The following is an 18,452-nucleotide window of genomic DNA, read 5'->3' as shown; positions in this document are numbered from 1 at the left end:
ATATCTCTGCTGTGGTGAGAGTGAGCACCTGATCACCACCTGTCCCAAGAAAGCACCAGGACAACCAAGTATCCCAATGAGCCGGGCACTTTCCCGGAAGCCTGCTGCAAAAAAGAAAGGGTCAAAATGCAACCCATCAGATGGTGAGGGGATGATGCTGGGACCCATCGATTCAGAAGAGAAAACCTCCACTGAGGACAACTCTGAGAGTTGAGCCAGTGGGAAACAACAGTGATCTGGCCTAAACAACACGAAAAGGACAATAGAAGAGATAGAAAAAGTGCAGAGAAGGGCAACGAGGATGATTGAGGGACTGGAGCACCTTCCTTATGAGGAGAGGCTGCAGCATTTGGGACTCTTTAGTTTAGACAGGAGACGTCTGAAGGGGAATATGATTGAAGTCTATAAAATTATGCATGGGGTAGAAAATGTTGACAGAGAGAAATTTTTCTTTCTTTCTCACAATACTAGAACCAGGGGGCATTCATTGAAAATCCTGGGGGGAAGAATTAGGACTAATAAAAGGAAACACTTCTTCACGCAACGTGTGATTGGTGTTTGGAATATGCTGCCACAGGAGGTGGTGATGGCCACTAACCTGGATAGCTTTAAAAGGGGCTTGGGCAGATTTATGGAGGAGAAGTCAATTAACTGTTTGCACAGTTGAAACAGTTAAACGCTAAACTTTTACATGCTGATTTTTTTGATCACACCCCCACAATATACGTTTCCACAGTGGGAAAAGGTCCCGACCCATCAAGGCACGCCAGCCAATCAGGGGAGACTGGCGAAGCGCGCTTGCCTGGTAGTGGGGATTGCTAAGAGTTCTGCAACTGAGTGTGTCTGCTGTATGCTCACTGTGGTGGGGAGGGAGAAACTCCAATGAAGAGGACACAGTTTCACAACGAACAGGTTTGGATCTGTGTGCAAATTTCAAGTGGGGATTCGACCTATGGCTACCAATCTTGATCCTCCTTGATCTGAGATTGCAAATGCCATAGCAGACCAGGTGCTCAGGAGAAGCAGCAGCAGAAGACTATTGCTTTCACATCCTGCATGTGAGCTCCCAGAGGCACCTGGTGGGCCACTGTAGGTAGCTGGACTAGATGGACTCTGGTCTGATCCAGCAGGCTTGTTCTTATGTTCTTATGTTCTCAGTCCATAGCAGGCAACCCTATACATTAATCACATTTCATAATTGAGAAGTGCTTCTACAACAAGTCTAGTTTGTCTGACAATGTAACAAGGGCACTGTTCGTCATTACTCCTGGCATACAACCCTCTCAGAACTCAAGAAACCACAGACATAATGCCAGTGACTGGATGAATGTTACAGAATGCTAATACGTGAAAGAGGAGTAAAATAACCCAGGAGAATCTCATGGGGAGGCATTCTGTGAATGAGGAGAGTCCTTTTCAAACCATCTCCCAAAAAGAGCTACAGACAAGACGGGCTTTGACAGGCCATGATTGCTTATCAGACGTCCATCAGTCAGTACCTAGGGAACAGAAAAATTAGGTTAAAATTGTGCATGAGGAAGCATGTTTGTATGAAAATAGAGACAATTAGTCCCTGCGGGTCTTCTCAGGAAAGGGTCAGAGGTGTAATTACTGGCAGTTCTTAGGGACAGGAAGTAAAAGACAACCTCTCTTTATCTGCGACTCTGGAAAGCTACTGTGAGTTAGAAAAGGCAATAGTGAGCTAGATGGACCAGTGGTCTGACTCAGAATAAACAAGTTTCAAATATTCATGCAAGTTCAGTGGCTTGAAAACAACTGCTGCTTATTGTCCTTCCTGCTGAGCAACCAACACAGCTATCTTTAATATGCAAGAAGTTCCATTTGGACCTTCTATACAGAGCAAACTTCTACAACCCAGTCCACACACAAAAAAGGAGATCAGACTCATAACTCCCCTTTTTTCCCAGGAGGAAGGACTCGCCAGGAACAACAAATTGCCTGGTTTAATCGCTTGAAACAAAAGTGATGTCACATTCAAAACAATTTATGGTATGCAAAAGTGCAGCTTGTTTGCTAGCAAACTTGGCAGCCAATCTGATTCTCAAATGTAGGGCAGTTAAATGCATCTCCCTCAACCTACTTCTACTGTCTCGACGGAAGGTATTAGAGACCAAACCCCTTCCCACCCACTTTAGCAAGAAGCTTTAAGTGAACAAAAGCACAGATACTGAATGTTTAGTAACAATTCTGTTTTTGTGCTTATATGAGTATTTAAAAACAATCCTCCACTGAAGTGTGAACTAATTTTAGTTCTTTTCTTACCTCAAATTCTCCTGGGGCCAGCTGAGTTCCTGTCAGCAAGACTTCTGGAAACACATAACTAGTATTAAATGTGCCGCTGAGAGAAAAATAGTCAAACTTGGTACGAGCAGTATCCACTCTTTGTCCGCATGATTTCAAGTCTGTGGTATTACACTTCACTACTGTACATATCTATGAGGGGGGAGACAAAGGAGATATTTAAGTCATCCTGAAGAATAAGTATTTAATTGAATTTGATGTTATAACACATCCTGTAGTCTTTCTGATGAACAAAAGCTACAAAGGGAAATGTTGGAAAGGTAAAGAAGCAGATGATACCTGTTAACATATGTGGTGGACATGTAGAAAAATTAATTTTGGGGGGAAAGAAATACGTGCAGAAATTTAGAAAAAAATTAAAAATAAATTTGCTAGGGACACCAAGAGTCTAGGAATTTTTTTAAAAAAAATTCAAAACTCATAGGACTGTTTTGGTGTATGATAACGCTGGCTAGAGTTATACTTGCAGCAAAATAGAAAACAGAGTTGTTATTCAGATAAAAAGCTTTTATCATTCAGATAAAATGAGCTGCTCTGGTCCCCACTGTGTTTTTCCTAGGTAAAGGCTGTGAGGAAGGGGAGATTAAAAAAACTTAAAACAGAGGGGCAGATAAGGGTAGGTTGGCTGTTGGGTGGGACGGATACAGGGTTGCCAACTCCAGGTTGGGAAATACATGGACATTTGAGGGGTGGAACCGGAGGAGGGTTGGATTTGAGGAGGAAAGGAACCATGGAAGGATAGAAAACCATTGACTCTACCCTCCAAAGAAGCCATTTCCTCTAGTGGAACTAGGGTTGTCAATCTCCAGGTGAGGACAGGAGATCACCTGGGATTACCAGAGAGCTCCAGATGTCAGAGATTACTCCCCTTGGAGAAAATAGCAGCTTTGAAGGGTGGAGTTTATGGCATTATAGCCTGATGAGGTTCCTTCCCTCCCTAACCCTTACCCGCTCAAGGTTCCTTCCCCAAAATATCCCAGAATCTCCCGACCTGGAGCTGGCAACCTTAGAGGAGATTAATCTTTATAGCTGGGTGATCTGTTGTGATTCCAGGAGAGCTTCTGCCACACTGTTAATGTGGGAGGTGGAGAAGAAATAAGAGGAGAGCTGGGAGTGTGATTGTTGGGACAGAAAAATAGAGTGATGGGATGGGTAGAGAGTAAGAATGATGAGGGACGGCATGAAAGAGAATATGACAGACATCAAGGGAGAGAGGGTAAGGAAAGTTGGCAAGAGGAAAATGGAGAGATTGAGAGACTTCGTGGGAGAGGGAGAAAGCAAAAGTGATGAAAATGGGATAGCTGCTCCCACACATTTCTTGTAGGTCCCCAGTTGTACTTTCCTGTTTGTCACAAAGGAAGAATGTCCCATAGAGCTGGCAGGTACAGCACACTTCATTTGCGAAGTAATTCTTGTCCATTATGTCTGTAAGTGTTGTCAAGTTGGGAGTGACCTCAACTAGTGGTTCTTAAGGCTACTGAGAAACAGGTACCATTGCCTTCCTCTTCAGAATCTCCCTTGGTGATTTCCCATCCAAGAACCAACCGTGTTTAGCTTCCAAGATCTGACTAAATGGGGCTATATACCATGCCATCTTTCCTCCCATATTTACCCATTACATTCCACAAAAATTTTTTACCTGTAAATAATATTCTCCTTCAACCACATGAAGTCCATCAAAAGCCCCAAATGCATACACTTCGTCATTGCACTTTCCCGCCATCTTGTAGCTCAAATGGCAACAAAGGCCTTTCTGGCAAACAGTATGATTTCCTGCTTCTTGAGAAAGTTCAGTGAAGGTAAAATTATCAAAATAAATGGTTCCAGTGAATACTTCAGCCTGTGGAAAGAAGTGCTTGGGATTTGAAGCATACAAGCTCCAGTTGACAGGGGGGGGATACGTCGGAGACTGACTGGGGTGTGCATCAATTTCTGCAATGAGAAGACGACCTTCCCGAGTTTTCATATCAAAGTGATATGTATTGGCCCCATTTGGTGTAAAGATGCCACTTCCTGCATATGACGGACAGAAAGAGACTGGGATCAGAGCTGGTTTAGCATTTACCTGCCTTCACAAGTGAACTGAGTCTTAAGGTACTTTAAGTGGGATCCCACAAGGACTTGCAGAAGGCATCTCATTTCCCGCTCCCCCACTATTTCTTCTTTCCATTTCCTGAAAGTTGCCATAGCCTCTCCCATAGCCTTTACCTACTTCTAGGGTTGCCAACCTTAAGGTATGAGGTGAGGTTTCTTGAAATAACAGATCTCCCAACTACAGAGATCAATTCTATAGGGTTGCCAGCTCCAGGATGTGAACTTTCTAGATATTTGGAGACTGAGCCTTGAGAGGTGACATTTGGGGAGGGAAGTGACCTCAGTAGGTTATAATGCCATCAACTCTATCCTCCAAAGTAGCCATTTTCTCCAAGGAAAGTGATCTCCTGGGGAAGTCATCCGGAGCTCAGTGATAATTCCAGGCAATCTCCAGCCCTCACCTGGAGATTGGAAGCCATAGTTCCACTGGAATATCGGCTTTGGAATGTGGAGTCAATGACATTCCCTTCTGAGGTCCCTTCTTTCTCATACCCTCCCCAGGCTCCATTGCCCAAATCTCTAGAAGTGTCCGAGCCTAGAGTTGGCAAACCTATCTCCTTCCCCCAATCTACTGTTATCTGCTCCTCTCTCTTAAGCTTCCTCCCTACATCCCTACCTAGGAAAACTATAGCCCAGTTGTGGGCCAAGCCCACTTACAAGGACTTACGTGGGGCACATTACTTTCTCTGTACACCTTCCCCACATTATTTCCTCTTTCCCTTTTCCTGACAACCCACTTACCTTCCCTTTCTCTCCCTCATTCGCTCCTCAGCCATTCATCAACTTACCTTTTATATGCCTTCCATCTTCAGCTATATTTATTATTTATTTACTTCTTTTATACTCCAATTTTCTCCACAGCAGGGACAAAAGAGTTCACATTATTCTCCTTTCCTCCTTTTTATCTGCACAACAACCCTATGAAGTAGGTTAGGCTGAAAGTATGCGACTGGTCCAAAATCACCAAGTGAGCTTCCACAGCAAGATGGTTATTCAAACCTGGGACTCCCTGACCTTACCCTAAAGTTGTAACTGCTACACAATACTGGCTTTTGTATGGTGGCTGTTGTTGAACTGACGCAAGCAGCCAGGCCTGATTGAGTCATACAAGTTGGATGATATCAAGTCTGCCATGAAAGTTGCTGCCAGATCTAGGGTTGCCAACCTCCAGGTAGGACTTGGTTGCCTAGCAATGGCCACTGAAAAAAATCTACAGCTACAGGCTTGCCTTTTAAATTTTCAGTTTTTTATTTCACATTTTTCTGCAATTCTGATTTTCAGAAAGACCTGTCTTGCTTGGTGACAGTTCCAGTCACCAGATTTAATATCCAAAGATTTGCCAACATCATTATTAGAATATGAGATTTACAAGGATGTTTCCCAGGATTTCAGTCATGTGATTTGGCTCTTAATGTTGGCAAAGGCACTTTGTAGAATCTTGAAGGACACAACTAGTGTCATGCAACAGCTAGTGTTGGCTCTCAACATGGAAAAACCAGGCTGTCCATTAAACTCAAGTGAATTTGGGTAAGACCCTCCTCCTGCCAACTGACTTTAAACAGGAGGTTTGTTACATAGCTAAAAATGCTTCATCAGGAAGAACACAACACAAAAAAAATCTGGCCAAATTCCTGACAAAAAAATCATCTCAGTCATATCTAGTTGGTACCAGGGTTTCCTTGGGGCAAGAAAAAGACTGATATTTAGGAGATCGAGCAAATTACAGAACCTGGATTTTTGGGTCAATAATCTTGGGACAGCATCATTACATTTATCTAGTTTCTTCTTTCATTATGTATATCACTTCACACCTAATGAAGGGAGTTTTGACTCTTGAAATCTCACAGCCCAAAAAATCTTGTTGGTCTCTAAGATGCCACAGGATTGGATTTTAGATGTTCTACTGCAGACCAACAGGACTACTTTCTGAAACCAACTTCACACCTTTATTTCTTTTTGTACATTAGAAATATTATTATATAGCTCAAAATCTTGTTCACATTACAGGTGACAAATACACGTGTCATACAGATGACAGACTAAAGCATTTGAAGGAAGTAAACAGTTTGTGTTGGCTTGTTAATATAAATAGATAATATGGTTTAAGTTTCTTTAAAGAGTAATCTATGAATTTTCAGAAATCGTACTATAAATCCATATTGATCATTAGCAATTAACTAATGTGTTATCTCATTGCACCCCCAGATCCAGCCCCTAACCTAGAGGTTTAATTTAAGGTTGAGATTACCAGTAAGATCCAAGGAAGGTTTGTGAATATTTGCTGAAAGAAGATTGACACGCATTCCCATAGCCCAAGCTGAGTGGAACTGAATAGCAGACAACAGTGGGAGACCATTCGTCCAAGCAGTTGGGAACAGGATTGTGTCCACCTTGAAGACTTCAACAAGTGATATGGCAGGTTCGCGGAAATTAAGTATATCAGCACAAGTGATCACTCCAAATCTCCCAAACGAGGTGTTGAAATTGATGAACTGTGGTTCCTTGGCATAGTCAAAGTAGGGTGTTTCTGACTCAAAAAGGTTGTACTGTTTGTAAGACGAAGAAATATTCTTAGGAGAAAATTGCTCACTTGTAATGAAGGAATAAATCAGTCTCAATAGCATGACACATTATTTTTGGCAGAATGTTATCTTCTCTAAGCAATGCTCAGACACTCCTCCTGGGTTGAAATGCCCTCTTATGTGGGACTTTGCTATGCCCACTGTAGTGCTTGAGTTGTAAACAGGGAGTAGATTTTACCTTTAGTTTAAATATAGGGTCATTTTCAGGTCAGAAAAGACCTAGTCCATGAGATGCATGGCTTGAATATGTTTAGATTAAATCACCACAATGCGCTTAAAAGTGTTTGGAAGCTTCACTTGGTACAGAATGCTGCAGCCAGGATGTTGACTTCAATGGGTCACAATGAACCATCTCACTCCAAACTTCATCATTCTACAATGACTCCCAGTTTGTCTCCAAGCCCAATTCAAGGAGCTGGTATTGACTTTTAAAGACCTACATGGATTTGGACTAGCATACCTGAAGGACAGTCTACTCCCTTATCACTCCTTCCTGCCCTACATTTTATTTATGCTTTCATGTGCTTTTTTAAAATATGTTTTTATGTTTTAACTGTTAGTCACTTTGATGGCCCTGATTTGGCATAAAAGTGGCCTGCAAATTTTGTAAAGAAAAATAATCATATGACCTCCAATGCTTGTTCAGAGCAGCCAGTAAGTGAACCAACCAACTTATTTTTACCTTGTGGTACCGTGCCAAAAATTTGCCTTCTGGGTCATAGACAACATCTGTGTTGTATTGATAGTGACCATCCTTGGGGCACTTTGGATCAGTAGAATCACATGATTTTTTGTCCCCCATGTTAGCAACCACATAAATGGAGTAGTTTCTTGCCATACAGCTGAATCTTTCTTGCACTTCAGTTGATCCAAATCTAATACATAAAGGAAAATAATTGTTGTCAATTGTTTTGGTACCCACAAACTCTCAGGCTCTTGGGGTGGCATTGGTGGGTGACAACTGGGAAAGCTGTTTGCTTGTCCCATTAAGAAACAGGCCCTGACATGGAACAAAACCCAAAGGCACACACCAAATGTGAATTCCAGCCATGCCAAAAAAATAAGCAACTGGAGATTTAAAAAAAAATATTTAGAGTGACAATAAAGATATACAATATTACAGTCCTCTCTTAACAGTTCTATCCTGCACTTAGGGAATGCAACAAAAAACAAAAAAAGTATTCATACCATGTTTTCCTGAAAATAAGACAGTGTCTTATATTAATTTTTGCTCCCAAAGATGTGTTATGCCTTATTTTCAGGGGATGTCTTATTTTTCCGCTCCACAGCTGCATGCTCTGGTTGATGGGCATGCTTCCAAACAAAAACTTTGCTACGTCTTACTTTTGGGGGATGCTTTATATTTAGCACTTCAGCAAAACCTCTACTACATCTTATTTTCAGGGGATGTCTTATTTTCAGGGAAACAGGGTGGGTTGGATTAAAAAGTTATAGAATGTAACAGATGAATATCCCTAGGGAGAGAATTCTATAATTTTGATGCCATGATGAAGAATGCCTTTTCATGGGTTGCCACTTATCTCGCCTCAGGTGGAGAAGGCACACAAAGAAGGTCCTTGAAGATGATCTCAGTGGTGAGGTAGGTAACCCTTAAAGTATGCTCATCCCAACCATATAGAGTTTTTAAACATCGATACCAGCTCTTACACCAGTGTTACCCAAAATGCTGGGGTCTGCCCTTTCAAGAGTGGGGAATTAGCAGGGTCAGACCTTGCTTAGTGAGAGGGGGCAAACGAAATCTTTTCTGCCTGTTTTTACAGTAGTTTTTTCTCCATAAAAATCCTCAAGAGTCAGGAATAAATTTTAACCAGTTTTATTAAGAAGAATGAAATAATAAACTTACACACACAAATGATGATAGGCAGAGGCGTATTGGGGGAATGTGGCACCCGGAAATATCTGTTCTCTGGGTGCCCCCCCCTCCCGCTATGCCTGGGGCAGGGCCCACCCCTGGCCCCACTCCTGAACCCTGCCCCTCCCAGATGCCAGCTCCGAGCCAACAGCCCCTTCCTCTCCTTTGAGGAGAACAGAAGCAACTGGAAGGCTCCATGCTGCGGTCTTTGCTTTTATAAGCTTGGGGATGGGGCTACACCCCTGAGCTTATAAAAGCAAAGGCCCAAGCATAGAGCCTTCCAGTTGCTTCTGTCCTCCCAGAGGAAGGGGCAGAAGTGACTGCCAGCTTCCAGCTCAGAGCCAGCAACCGGGAGGGGGCTGGGGGAGGTCTTCTGGCTTCCTTGGCCCCACCCATTTTGATGATGACATGGACAGGGCCAAGGAAGCCAGAAGATGACAAGGCAGCAGGAAGTCCTGGTCATGTTGGGGGCTGATTTTAGGGGCCCCACGTGACCAGATCAGTGGTGCCCGGGGATAGAGGGTACCACCTGTCCCTAGACAAGTATGCCACTGATTATAGGCACACAAAGAGTTCCCACAGTCCTAGGATTTAGAAGTGTGTTCTCCACCCAGTACAATCTTCTGCACTCTATACAGGAAACCTGCATTCTTCTTCATGTGCTGAATAGTAGATACTGGACCTTCTCTTCCAAGAGAGCAAACAAATTGCACTTGCTGCAGGTATAGCTACCCACATCCTTGGGCAAAGAACCAAACATACCACAGCTGCTGCAGGTGACTGCAGCAATGTCCTGACTATACATATTTAGTAGTCTTAAATACTAGCCTTAAATAGCCCTCCCTTTCAACAAGCCTCCCACTAAACTCCAACACAAAATGAGTGTTAGCTTTGCCTGTTGGCCAAGCTCTTGTTCACTAAGCTCCAGGGAATGATACCAAGTTGATGAAGCTTCTGCTTCCAATCAAGTCTACAATTCATCTTCTGCTCTCTCCTGAAAGATTGGTTATGACTGATTTAAGGACACACCCCCCCCAAAAAAAACAGAGCTCACCTTTTGCTCTCTATTCTGCTCCCTTCTGATGCTTCTCAGAGATTGTGGCATGCACTACTGTCTCTCAGAGACTGCTCAAAAGTGCTAAATGGCAGTTAACTAGAGCTAGTGACTCACCAGAAGCCCCTCTCTCAGAAGCCTGAGGCAATTCAGCTAAAAGCAAAGAAACCCTCCCCACAAACAAAAGCTATCCCAAGCCCTCCAAAAACACACACAACCCCTCCAAAAACACAACAAGCCTTCAAAAACATTCACACAGTTAAAGACTTTTATTTAAAGATGTATGGATACCACCACGACACACCCAAAAAAACAGAGCTCACCTTTTGCTCACTGTTCTGCTCTCTTCTGCTGCTTCTCAGAGATTACAGTGCATGCCGGTGCCTCTCAGAGATTGCTCAGAGATGAGTGTAAGCCTTGCCTGTTTAGTCAAGTTCACTGAGCTCCATGGACTGAGACTTAGTGACTGAAGCCTCTGCCCCCAATCAAGTGTCTAACAAGTGTCTACTCTCCCTTGAAAGATTGGTTCTTACTGATTGGTTCTTACTGGTTCTTACAAAAACGCCGTCCCCAGGGAGCCGTTCGCACAGGGGGTGCAGCTGCTTCGCAGCAGCGCCGCCCGAGCGGTGCAAAGCCGCTGTTTTCCAACCTCGCTTGCCCAGCTAGGTTTTTGGAAAATGGTGGCTCGAAGCCGCTGCCGTGCGAACGGCAGCAGCTCCGCGGCACCTTCCCTCCCCCCATGTCCGGGTGTCCTACCTGTCCTGCGGCCCTCCGGCACATCGCCGAGGCCTGGGGACCGACGCCCCTCTGCCCTGCTGCGACTCCGGAGGCGGTCGGCGCCAGGAGCAGGGGGCGTGTCCCAACGCTGGCGGCGGCGATGCCAGAGGGGCGCCAAGGACAGAGTAGGGCGCCAGCTATCAACGACGGCGCAGCTCTGCGCCGTCGTCCCAGGCAGTTCTGGGACCGTTCATGCAAACGGTCCCAGGGGTCGGTTCGGCGTCATCTACGCCAACCCGACCCCTTCCGCTGCCGTGCGGAAGGGGCCAGAGACTCCTCAAAAGAGCCAGATGGCCACTAAATAGAGCTACTGACTTACCAGAAGCCCCACCTCTCAGCAGCCTGAGGCAAGCACATGGAAAAACAAAGAAGCCCTCCCCCCTTACACACACACAGACAAAAGCACTCCCAGGTCCTCAAAAAAACAAACACAGTGACCCTTAAAAACACAGTTAAAAATTTAGTTTCAAGGGAAAAAAACTCCAGAGTTCACATTTTGCTGTCTGCTCAGCTGTCTTCTGCTCCTTTTTGCCACCTCTCAGAGCGGCGGAGGGAAAAATGGTAGTGGAGGGAGCAGTGGAAAGAAAAATAGTAATTCTATCTAATTAACATATTTAATTATTTAGTTGATTATCATCTCAGCCAAGAGCTCAAGAGGGTGATTTCTCCTTCTTCCATTTTTCCTCATTCCAACCCTGTGAGGTAAGGTAAGGCTGAGAGAAAATAACTTGTCCAAAGACAGCCACTAAATTTCATGGCAGGCAGGGATTTGATCCTGCATTGTCCCTGCCCTAGTTCAATATCAGCCATTAAATATAACTGTCTAAATGAAAAATGAGTTCTATATAACTCAGTTGCATTATTTCTGTACCCCAAATATTTAAGGTAGTTAAGAATTGACGGTTATTGATAATACCATTAGTATTTGTGTCTTTAAAATTATTTATATTTGTTTTGTACACTAGCCCTGAATGCTTTAGAGAAGTGATGTAAACAAATTGATTCTCAATTTCCTGAGCCCTCCTCCCTATCATAAAAGATTATTTTAATCATTGACTATCTCACTCCCGACCTAGTGACAGGATATCCTACACTTTCCTCATTTGTTTTTGCAAATCATTAATAATCTCCCCTTCTGATTATGAATCATCTATTGTATTACACCGGAAGCTATAGTTTACTGAGCAAAGGGTCAGCTCTATGTCTTGTATACTAATAGCTAGTGAAACCCAGTCAGCAGTTATTCAAACAGGCTGCTAAATTTCAAGAGCCAGTGTGGTGTACTGGTTAAGAGTGGTGGCCTCTGATCTGGAGAACTGGGTTCAAATTCCAATTTATCTGCATGAAGCCTGCTGGGTGATTTTAGGTCAGTCACAGTTCTCTCTGAACTCTCTCATGCAGAGAAAAGCAAAGGCAAACTACCTCCAAATGTCTTTTGCCTTGAAAACTGTGCAAGGTTGCCATAAATCAGCTGTGAATTCATGTCACCTACATACACACATGCTGTACATTAGGGCAATCAACACACTACATGTGTCCTTATACTGCCATCTGTTGATGAACAAATGGGTAAACAGATTTATTGTACATGGCAGTAACTGGTTGAACTTGTGATAGTATTTTCAGAACTTATTATCTGTCATGTATCGATCTTGAAATGGCATTCCAAAATGTCATTCCAAATATGATTATTGAGGAATAGGTCTTATACAGATAAAGATTATACAGCTATCCGGAATATCATTAACATAATAATTTACATTAGGGCCCACCAAATGAATAGGATTACCAAACTCAGCCTAACAACCTGTAGGAGACATACAGGGGTGTCTGTCAACAATATTCTGGGAATACCCTGAAGAGATGTCATGTCTCTTCAGAAAACATGATTCTTGAGAACACACTATGGTAATGTATCGTTTAGCAATGTTTATTGTTACTGCAACCCAACTGATCATTGAAGTTATTGCATGCCTTGATTTTAGAAGTTATGTTATTTGTTGTTGTTACATCCCGGCTCATCTTTCCGCTGGGACTCTCTGCTGTCTCAGCCGCCTTACCATCGTCCTGCCCCAGGCTCCGCCCTGGGAGCCCAGGCATCGCCACCGCTCTGCCCTTCCCCTCGACCCCTCTCGCCGGAGCGACGCGGCTGCCCTTCCCGAGGCAGAGTATGTTTCCCTCGTGACTTCCCCTGTGGGAGTCCCCGGACTTGTTTCCTGTAACGCCAAGACTGTCGGCCGTTCTGGCCTGCGCCCTTCGCATGAAGTCCATCATTTCCACCCTCGACTGCTCTGGATGCTCTTGGCCTCCGGGCAGCAAGGAAAACTTCGTCTGCCGGATCCTTAGATAATCATGCCGCTATTGATTGCTTATTGTTGTTAGTTCATATGAAGGTGCGTGAGTTGCAAGATGCTATACTTTTGTTCAATTCTGCATTGGTTTGATTGTATGCCTTATTGCTGAAGCCTTTTCTATGTAATGTATTTCCAGCCTTTGCTTATAATGTGTGTAAAGATGACCCTTTGACTCCTTCTCCCTACGGCTGCAAATCCATACAGGGTCCTCATAAGTTGCACAAACAGCTCAGCCAGCTTGAGCGAGTTCCTGGGGAGGCAAGCATCCCCTCTAAATTGCCCCCAACTGATCTCGGCTTCCCTTCCCTAAGAAAAAAACATAGAAAACGAGGTGATGTAGGGGGGTGAGCCCGCGAACCCAGCAGAACCGTAGAAAGAGCGCCTGGCATGCCGGTGCCGGCTACGGCCTTCTGGGCGCACAAGCTCCCCCACCCCCCAGTCCCCCGTGAGTCACAGGTCATGAGATGCCTGACTCACGGTCACCAGATGTCCCAGACAAAGGGACAAAGGGGGCTCTTGCCCTCCAGGTGTGGATTAGACCCAGACGTGGATGCTTCCTCCTGCACGTAGTAGCCCGATGAGATCATGCATCACATGATGATCTCCCGCTCTCCCGCTCTCCTGCCTCCCGGTCCACCCACATTGCCCCCCCTCTTGTAAACCCTAATAAAAGGAGGCAGAGCCTAGCACACTGCAGAGTTGCCAGGATCACGGAATCCCGCGCTTCCTGCCGCTGGCGCTCTCCACCAGATGGAATCTCCACGTCTCGTCTCTTCCTTGGGGCCTCGTGGGCAAGACTACAACTAGTTTAAAACTTTATTTTACCATAGACCTTCTGATGATCTTGAGAGAGGCATAATATAACTTCCTGAGGAAACCCAGAAGGGCATCATGCCATTACTAGCCCACTTCCAGCAGACATATGTCAATCCTACCAATTATATAACAAAGATTGTAGACCAGGGGTAGGGAACCTTTAACACTCAAAGAGCCATTTGGACCCATTTTCCACGGGGAAAAAAAAACACTTGGAGCCGCAAATAATTTTTGACATTTAAAATAAAGATAACACTGTATATATTGGGTTTTTTACCTTTTACTCCGCTCATTCTGAGAAGCACATGGATGCGGCAAGGATGGGGCCAGCGGCTCGGCCTCGCTGGCTGCCGGGAAAGCGCCCGCCCAGCTCCAACGGGGCAGGCGAGAGGGGAAGCCCGTGGCATGGCCCAGCCGGCTGCGGGCAAGGATGGGGCCAGCGGCTCGGCTCGTGGAGCCGCAGTGCAAGGGCAGAAGAGCCGCATGCGGTTCTCGAACCGCAGGTTCCCTACCCCTGTTGTAGACAGTCACATTCAGAACCAGTGTGATATAATGGCTAGAATACCTGACTAGGATCTGAAAGACCCATGTTCTAATCCAGGGGTAGGGAACCTGCGGCTCTCCAGATGTTCAGGAACTACAATTCCCATCAGCCCCTAGCAGCATGGCCAATTGGCCATGCTGACAGAGGCTGATGGGAATTGTAGTTCCTGAACATCTGGAGAGCTGCAGGTTCCCTACCCCTGTTCTAATCCAATCTCCATTCTGCCATAGAACCTTGCTTGGCAGCCTTGGGTTTGTCACACACTCTCAATGCTTTTCTCCCCACTGGGAAGATAAGTGAGGGTATGAATTAAATGAATAAATAATTTGGTTCATGAAAAAATTCCAAAAACAATATTTATGGAATTTGGACCAAGCTAAATATCACAAAATAACGAGTACCATCATCAGCGTCCTCAACAGGAAAAAAGGAGCAGGATAGTTCAGTGCATTGTGAAGAACCCCTTAGTCCACTGATAGAAGAGTTTGGAAATAGAATGCAGGGTGTGTTGTAGATATAATTGGATTAGGTGGTACTACATGCAGAACAGGTTTCACAATGCACTATAGGCTACTGAAACATATTCTGCCCAAGTGCCACCTAGTCAATTACGTCTGTAACATGCCTCACATTTCATTTAAAGATAGCTTCCATAACAAGTGCTTGGATTGCCATAGACGCTAATATGAAGCAGGTTAAAGACTGTTCAACCTTCCAAATACCAAGCTCCCCATCATGTCCTGAAACCAGGGTTTCCTTCCTTTTGTTTCATTTTGGATATGATTTGAGAGTGAGGAGGGCAGGTGGGCAGGCTTTTGCTCCTTCCCATTTCTTTCCCTCTAGGTTTCTCCCTCTTCCTTAGCTTTGCCACAATTTACAAGGTGAGTGGACCCTACTCCTTGTTTGATTGTGCCTCTCTGATATTGTGTTTGGTCCTAATTACAAGCTTATTACACAAACACCATTTTGGCATTTGATGTTAAGCATAGTATACTTCTCCAAGAATTCATTTTGCTGTGGGTGACCAAGAAAGTTCGAAGCCACACTTGTCTGTTACATTTTAATAGGGCAGATCTTAATAAACTCAGAGGTATGAGGAGAGTCATTCCATGGACAAGACTGATGGAAGAGAAAGGAACAAGTGAAAGAGGGACTCTCCTAAAACAAGAGCTCTTGCAAGCTCAAGCTTGAGAGCAAACATTTACCTGAGGTAAAATCTTAGCAGTTTGACTAACACCAGACTAAGGACACCAAACTGAAGACAATCTACCATATAATTATTCCTTCTTCATGTGGATTATGATCAGGATTTTCCCTTCTGTGCCTCAGAAAAAATCCCTTCTTTCTTTAGGTATTGACTAAATTAGAAGCCTCACTGTCTCTTCCCTTCAGCATTTCTTTCCTTAAGATAACCTAGATAGTCCTAAAGGTAACCTGTATGTGTCTATGGCCCATTCTGCATAGGCCAATTAAAACATGGCAAGGTCCTTTTAAAAAGTGTTTTTGGGGGAGCTCCCACAGAACTCACCCCCAAAACGCTATTAACCCGTTTTAGTAGCCAGAACCCAGGTTAGTGAAAATTGCTCATTCTGAGAGTTTTTTGCCTTAAACCTGGATTGAAAATGCTTCTTCTTTGCCTGTGCTAACTCCAGCAAGCAGGTTTCTCACAGTGTAACAAGTTTTTGAAAGCCAGTATGGGGTGACAGTTAAAGTGTCAGGCTAAGATGTGGAAAACCCACGTTCAAATCCCCACTCATGCCATGATAACTCCTCAGGTGCAGTGGTGGAATCCAAAATTTTTAATAACAGGTTCCGATGGTGGTGGGATTCAAACAGTGGCGCCGCCACACAAACACACTTCCAGTCCCTATTGGGCAAGGAGGTTGCTTTAGTAACTCCTTCTCGGCACTCAGAAAAAATTAGTAACCACTTCTAGAGAAGTGGTGAGAACTGGTTGGATCCCACCTATGCTCAGGTGACTTTGGGCCAGTCACATATTCTCAGCTCTGACTATGGATAGTATTTGGATGGGAGATCTCCAAGGACTACCAGTGTCATGTTGTGAAGGCAGGCAGTGGCAAACTTTAAAGTCTCTTGCCTTGAAAACCCTACAATAGGGTTGCCATAAGTCAGTTGTGACTTGATGGCCAAAAAAGAAATAGTTTTGGTCCACTTATTTCAGCATCATCCTTACTAACAACAGCAGAAAAAGTGGCTTACTTTTGGACATGATTAAGGCTTTTGTATATTTAGGAGACTCCCTTGGTATGCATAAAAATTATTTGGAAATTTCCCCCAACCCCAGGGAAAAAAGGCCTCACAATGACTGGGCAGGCTCAGTACCTCAGAAAGGAAGGGGGGGGGGAGGTGCAGAACAAGATGGCCAGCTCAAATCCCTAAATGCTATTCCTGGAAGGAGGAAGTTTTCGAATCTCTCTCTCCCTCCCAATTTCCACAATTCCTGGAAAATCTTTATGTCTTAAATAAAACCCAATTTAAAAAATGCAAGATTGATCTGCTATGAAATGCTTAGGGAGTGGTAAGGCTTTCATAATGTCTTTAGGCACTATTACTAATCATACTACTGGTGTGCACCATGTATTTATTTGCTAGCGTATAAAAAATACCATTCTGGAGACATGCACACACAGTCATGACACCAGTCAGAGAATATACTCTGTATGTAAACTAGCAGGAAAGTCTTCTTACAATTCCAGAATAGTACATATGGGAGGTTAATATTGTTATTAAATTAAACCACATTACATAATTTTGAGTATGCACCAAAGAAGCTCAAGTTCTCTCATTAAACACAATGGATGAAAGAAAATACCTTTTGGGGTCAATACATGGAATCCAATTTACTTGAGGATCTGGTATATCCTCAAGATAAGAATATAGAGTCTCTCTCTTGAAGACCCAGCCATAAACGCCATCCTCAGGCAACACAATAATATGGGAGCCCTATAAAGACACCAATGCAAACAAATTATCCACCAGAGCCAATGTTGTCATTTAAACATTACTATATATAACCAACTTTTATTACCAGTGCAGCAGCTGTTTTGGTGGCTTCTTCTAAAACATCCAGATTTCTGTTCATCTGTTGCATAGCCTCCTCTCGTGTGACAAGTTTTGGAGTTGCTCCTGTGAGTATAACAGCATGCTCATAGACTGCAGCAATGTACTTTTCCAAGGCAAAAGCCTTGAGGACAACTCCAGTCAGAAATATGGTACAAATGGAAAGCTGAAAATGAACCATGTTTACTGAGCCAGTTGCTGCAGCTGAGAAAAATCACAGGCTTCTCTGGGTTACTGAAAAAGAAAAGAAGTGATTCAGTTGTTTAGGGAATTCTCATGTCATGAAACAAAGTCTCAATTCCAGGAAGTTACTTATGGTGAAACACTAGCAAACTGTGCTCCCTTAACCAAGCATTTGCATAACAGGAAAATCACTTACTAATACTGACATGTGTGTACATAAAAGGAACTGTGCCAAAGATGAAACTCAGCATGTTATTACAGGCTAAACAGACAGTGCTTAAGATGAGTGGCACAAGGTCCACTAGGCTTTTTGGGTGACACCACAGAAAGTTCAGCTACCTGAGCTGGGCTGGCCTAACCACTTCTTAGAATGGCTGGGAAGGTGCATAGGCTAAAATAAATTTAAAAATCATGCAACGAAAGCAAATGGCTGCTGGTTATGCCAAAGGGGGGAAATGCTAGTTGTTGGAGCACACTGCGCTGCACACTGCACTGCAGGGTGGAGGACCACCCTGTTTACTCCCCCACCCCCAAGAGAGAGGGTAGTGACTCTGGCCTCTGCCTGGTGTCACTGCATTTCACCCATCCTAATAATGAAAACTGTACCAGTTAATAGTGAGACATTAGAAGAAAAATATTTGCAAGAATTCTGAAGTGAAATAGAAGTTGATAAGTGGCTGCTGTTGGACATGGGCAGGGTCAACCCGGGATCATATCCCTGCTTGCTATGAAACTTAATGACTCTCTTTTGGACTAGTCGCTCTCTCTCAGT

The 18,452-nt window shown here is 44.0% G+C and overlaps 1 protein-coding gene across 1 annotated transcript; it reads right to left on the bottom strand.

The window, feature by feature from the left end:
* Positions 1-1,163: 1,163 nt before the first annotated feature.
* Positions 1,164-17,722, bottom strand: LOC125438954 (pantetheinase-like). The gene is made up of 7 exons (XM_048507719.1): positions 17,466-17,722; positions 17,250-17,380; positions 7,681-7,873; positions 6,665-6,962; positions 3,962-4,335; positions 2,284-2,454; positions 1,164-1,499 (listed from the first exon to the last, which is right to left on the bottom strand). Exons 1-7 carry the CDS (start codon positions 17,676-17,678, stop codon positions 1,380-1,382), a joined length of 1,500 nt encoding a protein of 499 aa, XP_048363676.1. The 5' UTR covers positions 17,679-17,722; the 3' UTR covers positions 1,164-1,379.
* Positions 17,723-18,452: the final 730 nt, after the last annotated feature.

The sequence above is a fragment of the Sphaerodactylus townsendi genome, linkage group LG01 (assembly GCF_021028975.2).
Source record: "Sphaerodactylus townsendi isolate TG3544 linkage group LG01, MPM_Stown_v2.3, whole genome shotgun sequence".
Classification (NCBI taxonomy): domain Eukaryota; kingdom Metazoa; phylum Chordata; class Lepidosauria; order Squamata; family Sphaerodactylidae; genus Sphaerodactylus; species Sphaerodactylus townsendi.
This window is presented reverse-complemented; position numbering and strand designations above follow the sequence as displayed.

Coding starts and splice junctions, on each gene's coding strand:
- LOC125438954 (XM_048507719.1), bottom strand. CDS start 17,678: ATGGTTCATTTTCAGCTTTCCATTTGTACCATATTTCTGACTGGAGTT. Junction 17,381..17,465: donor CCAAAACAGCTGCTGCACTG/GTAATAAAAGTT, acceptor GTGTCTTTATAG/GGCTCCCATATTATTGTGTT. Junction 1,500..2,283: donor TGGCCCCAGGAGAATTTGAG/GTAAGAAAAGAA, acceptor TCTGTTCCCTAG/GTACTGACTGATGGACGTCT.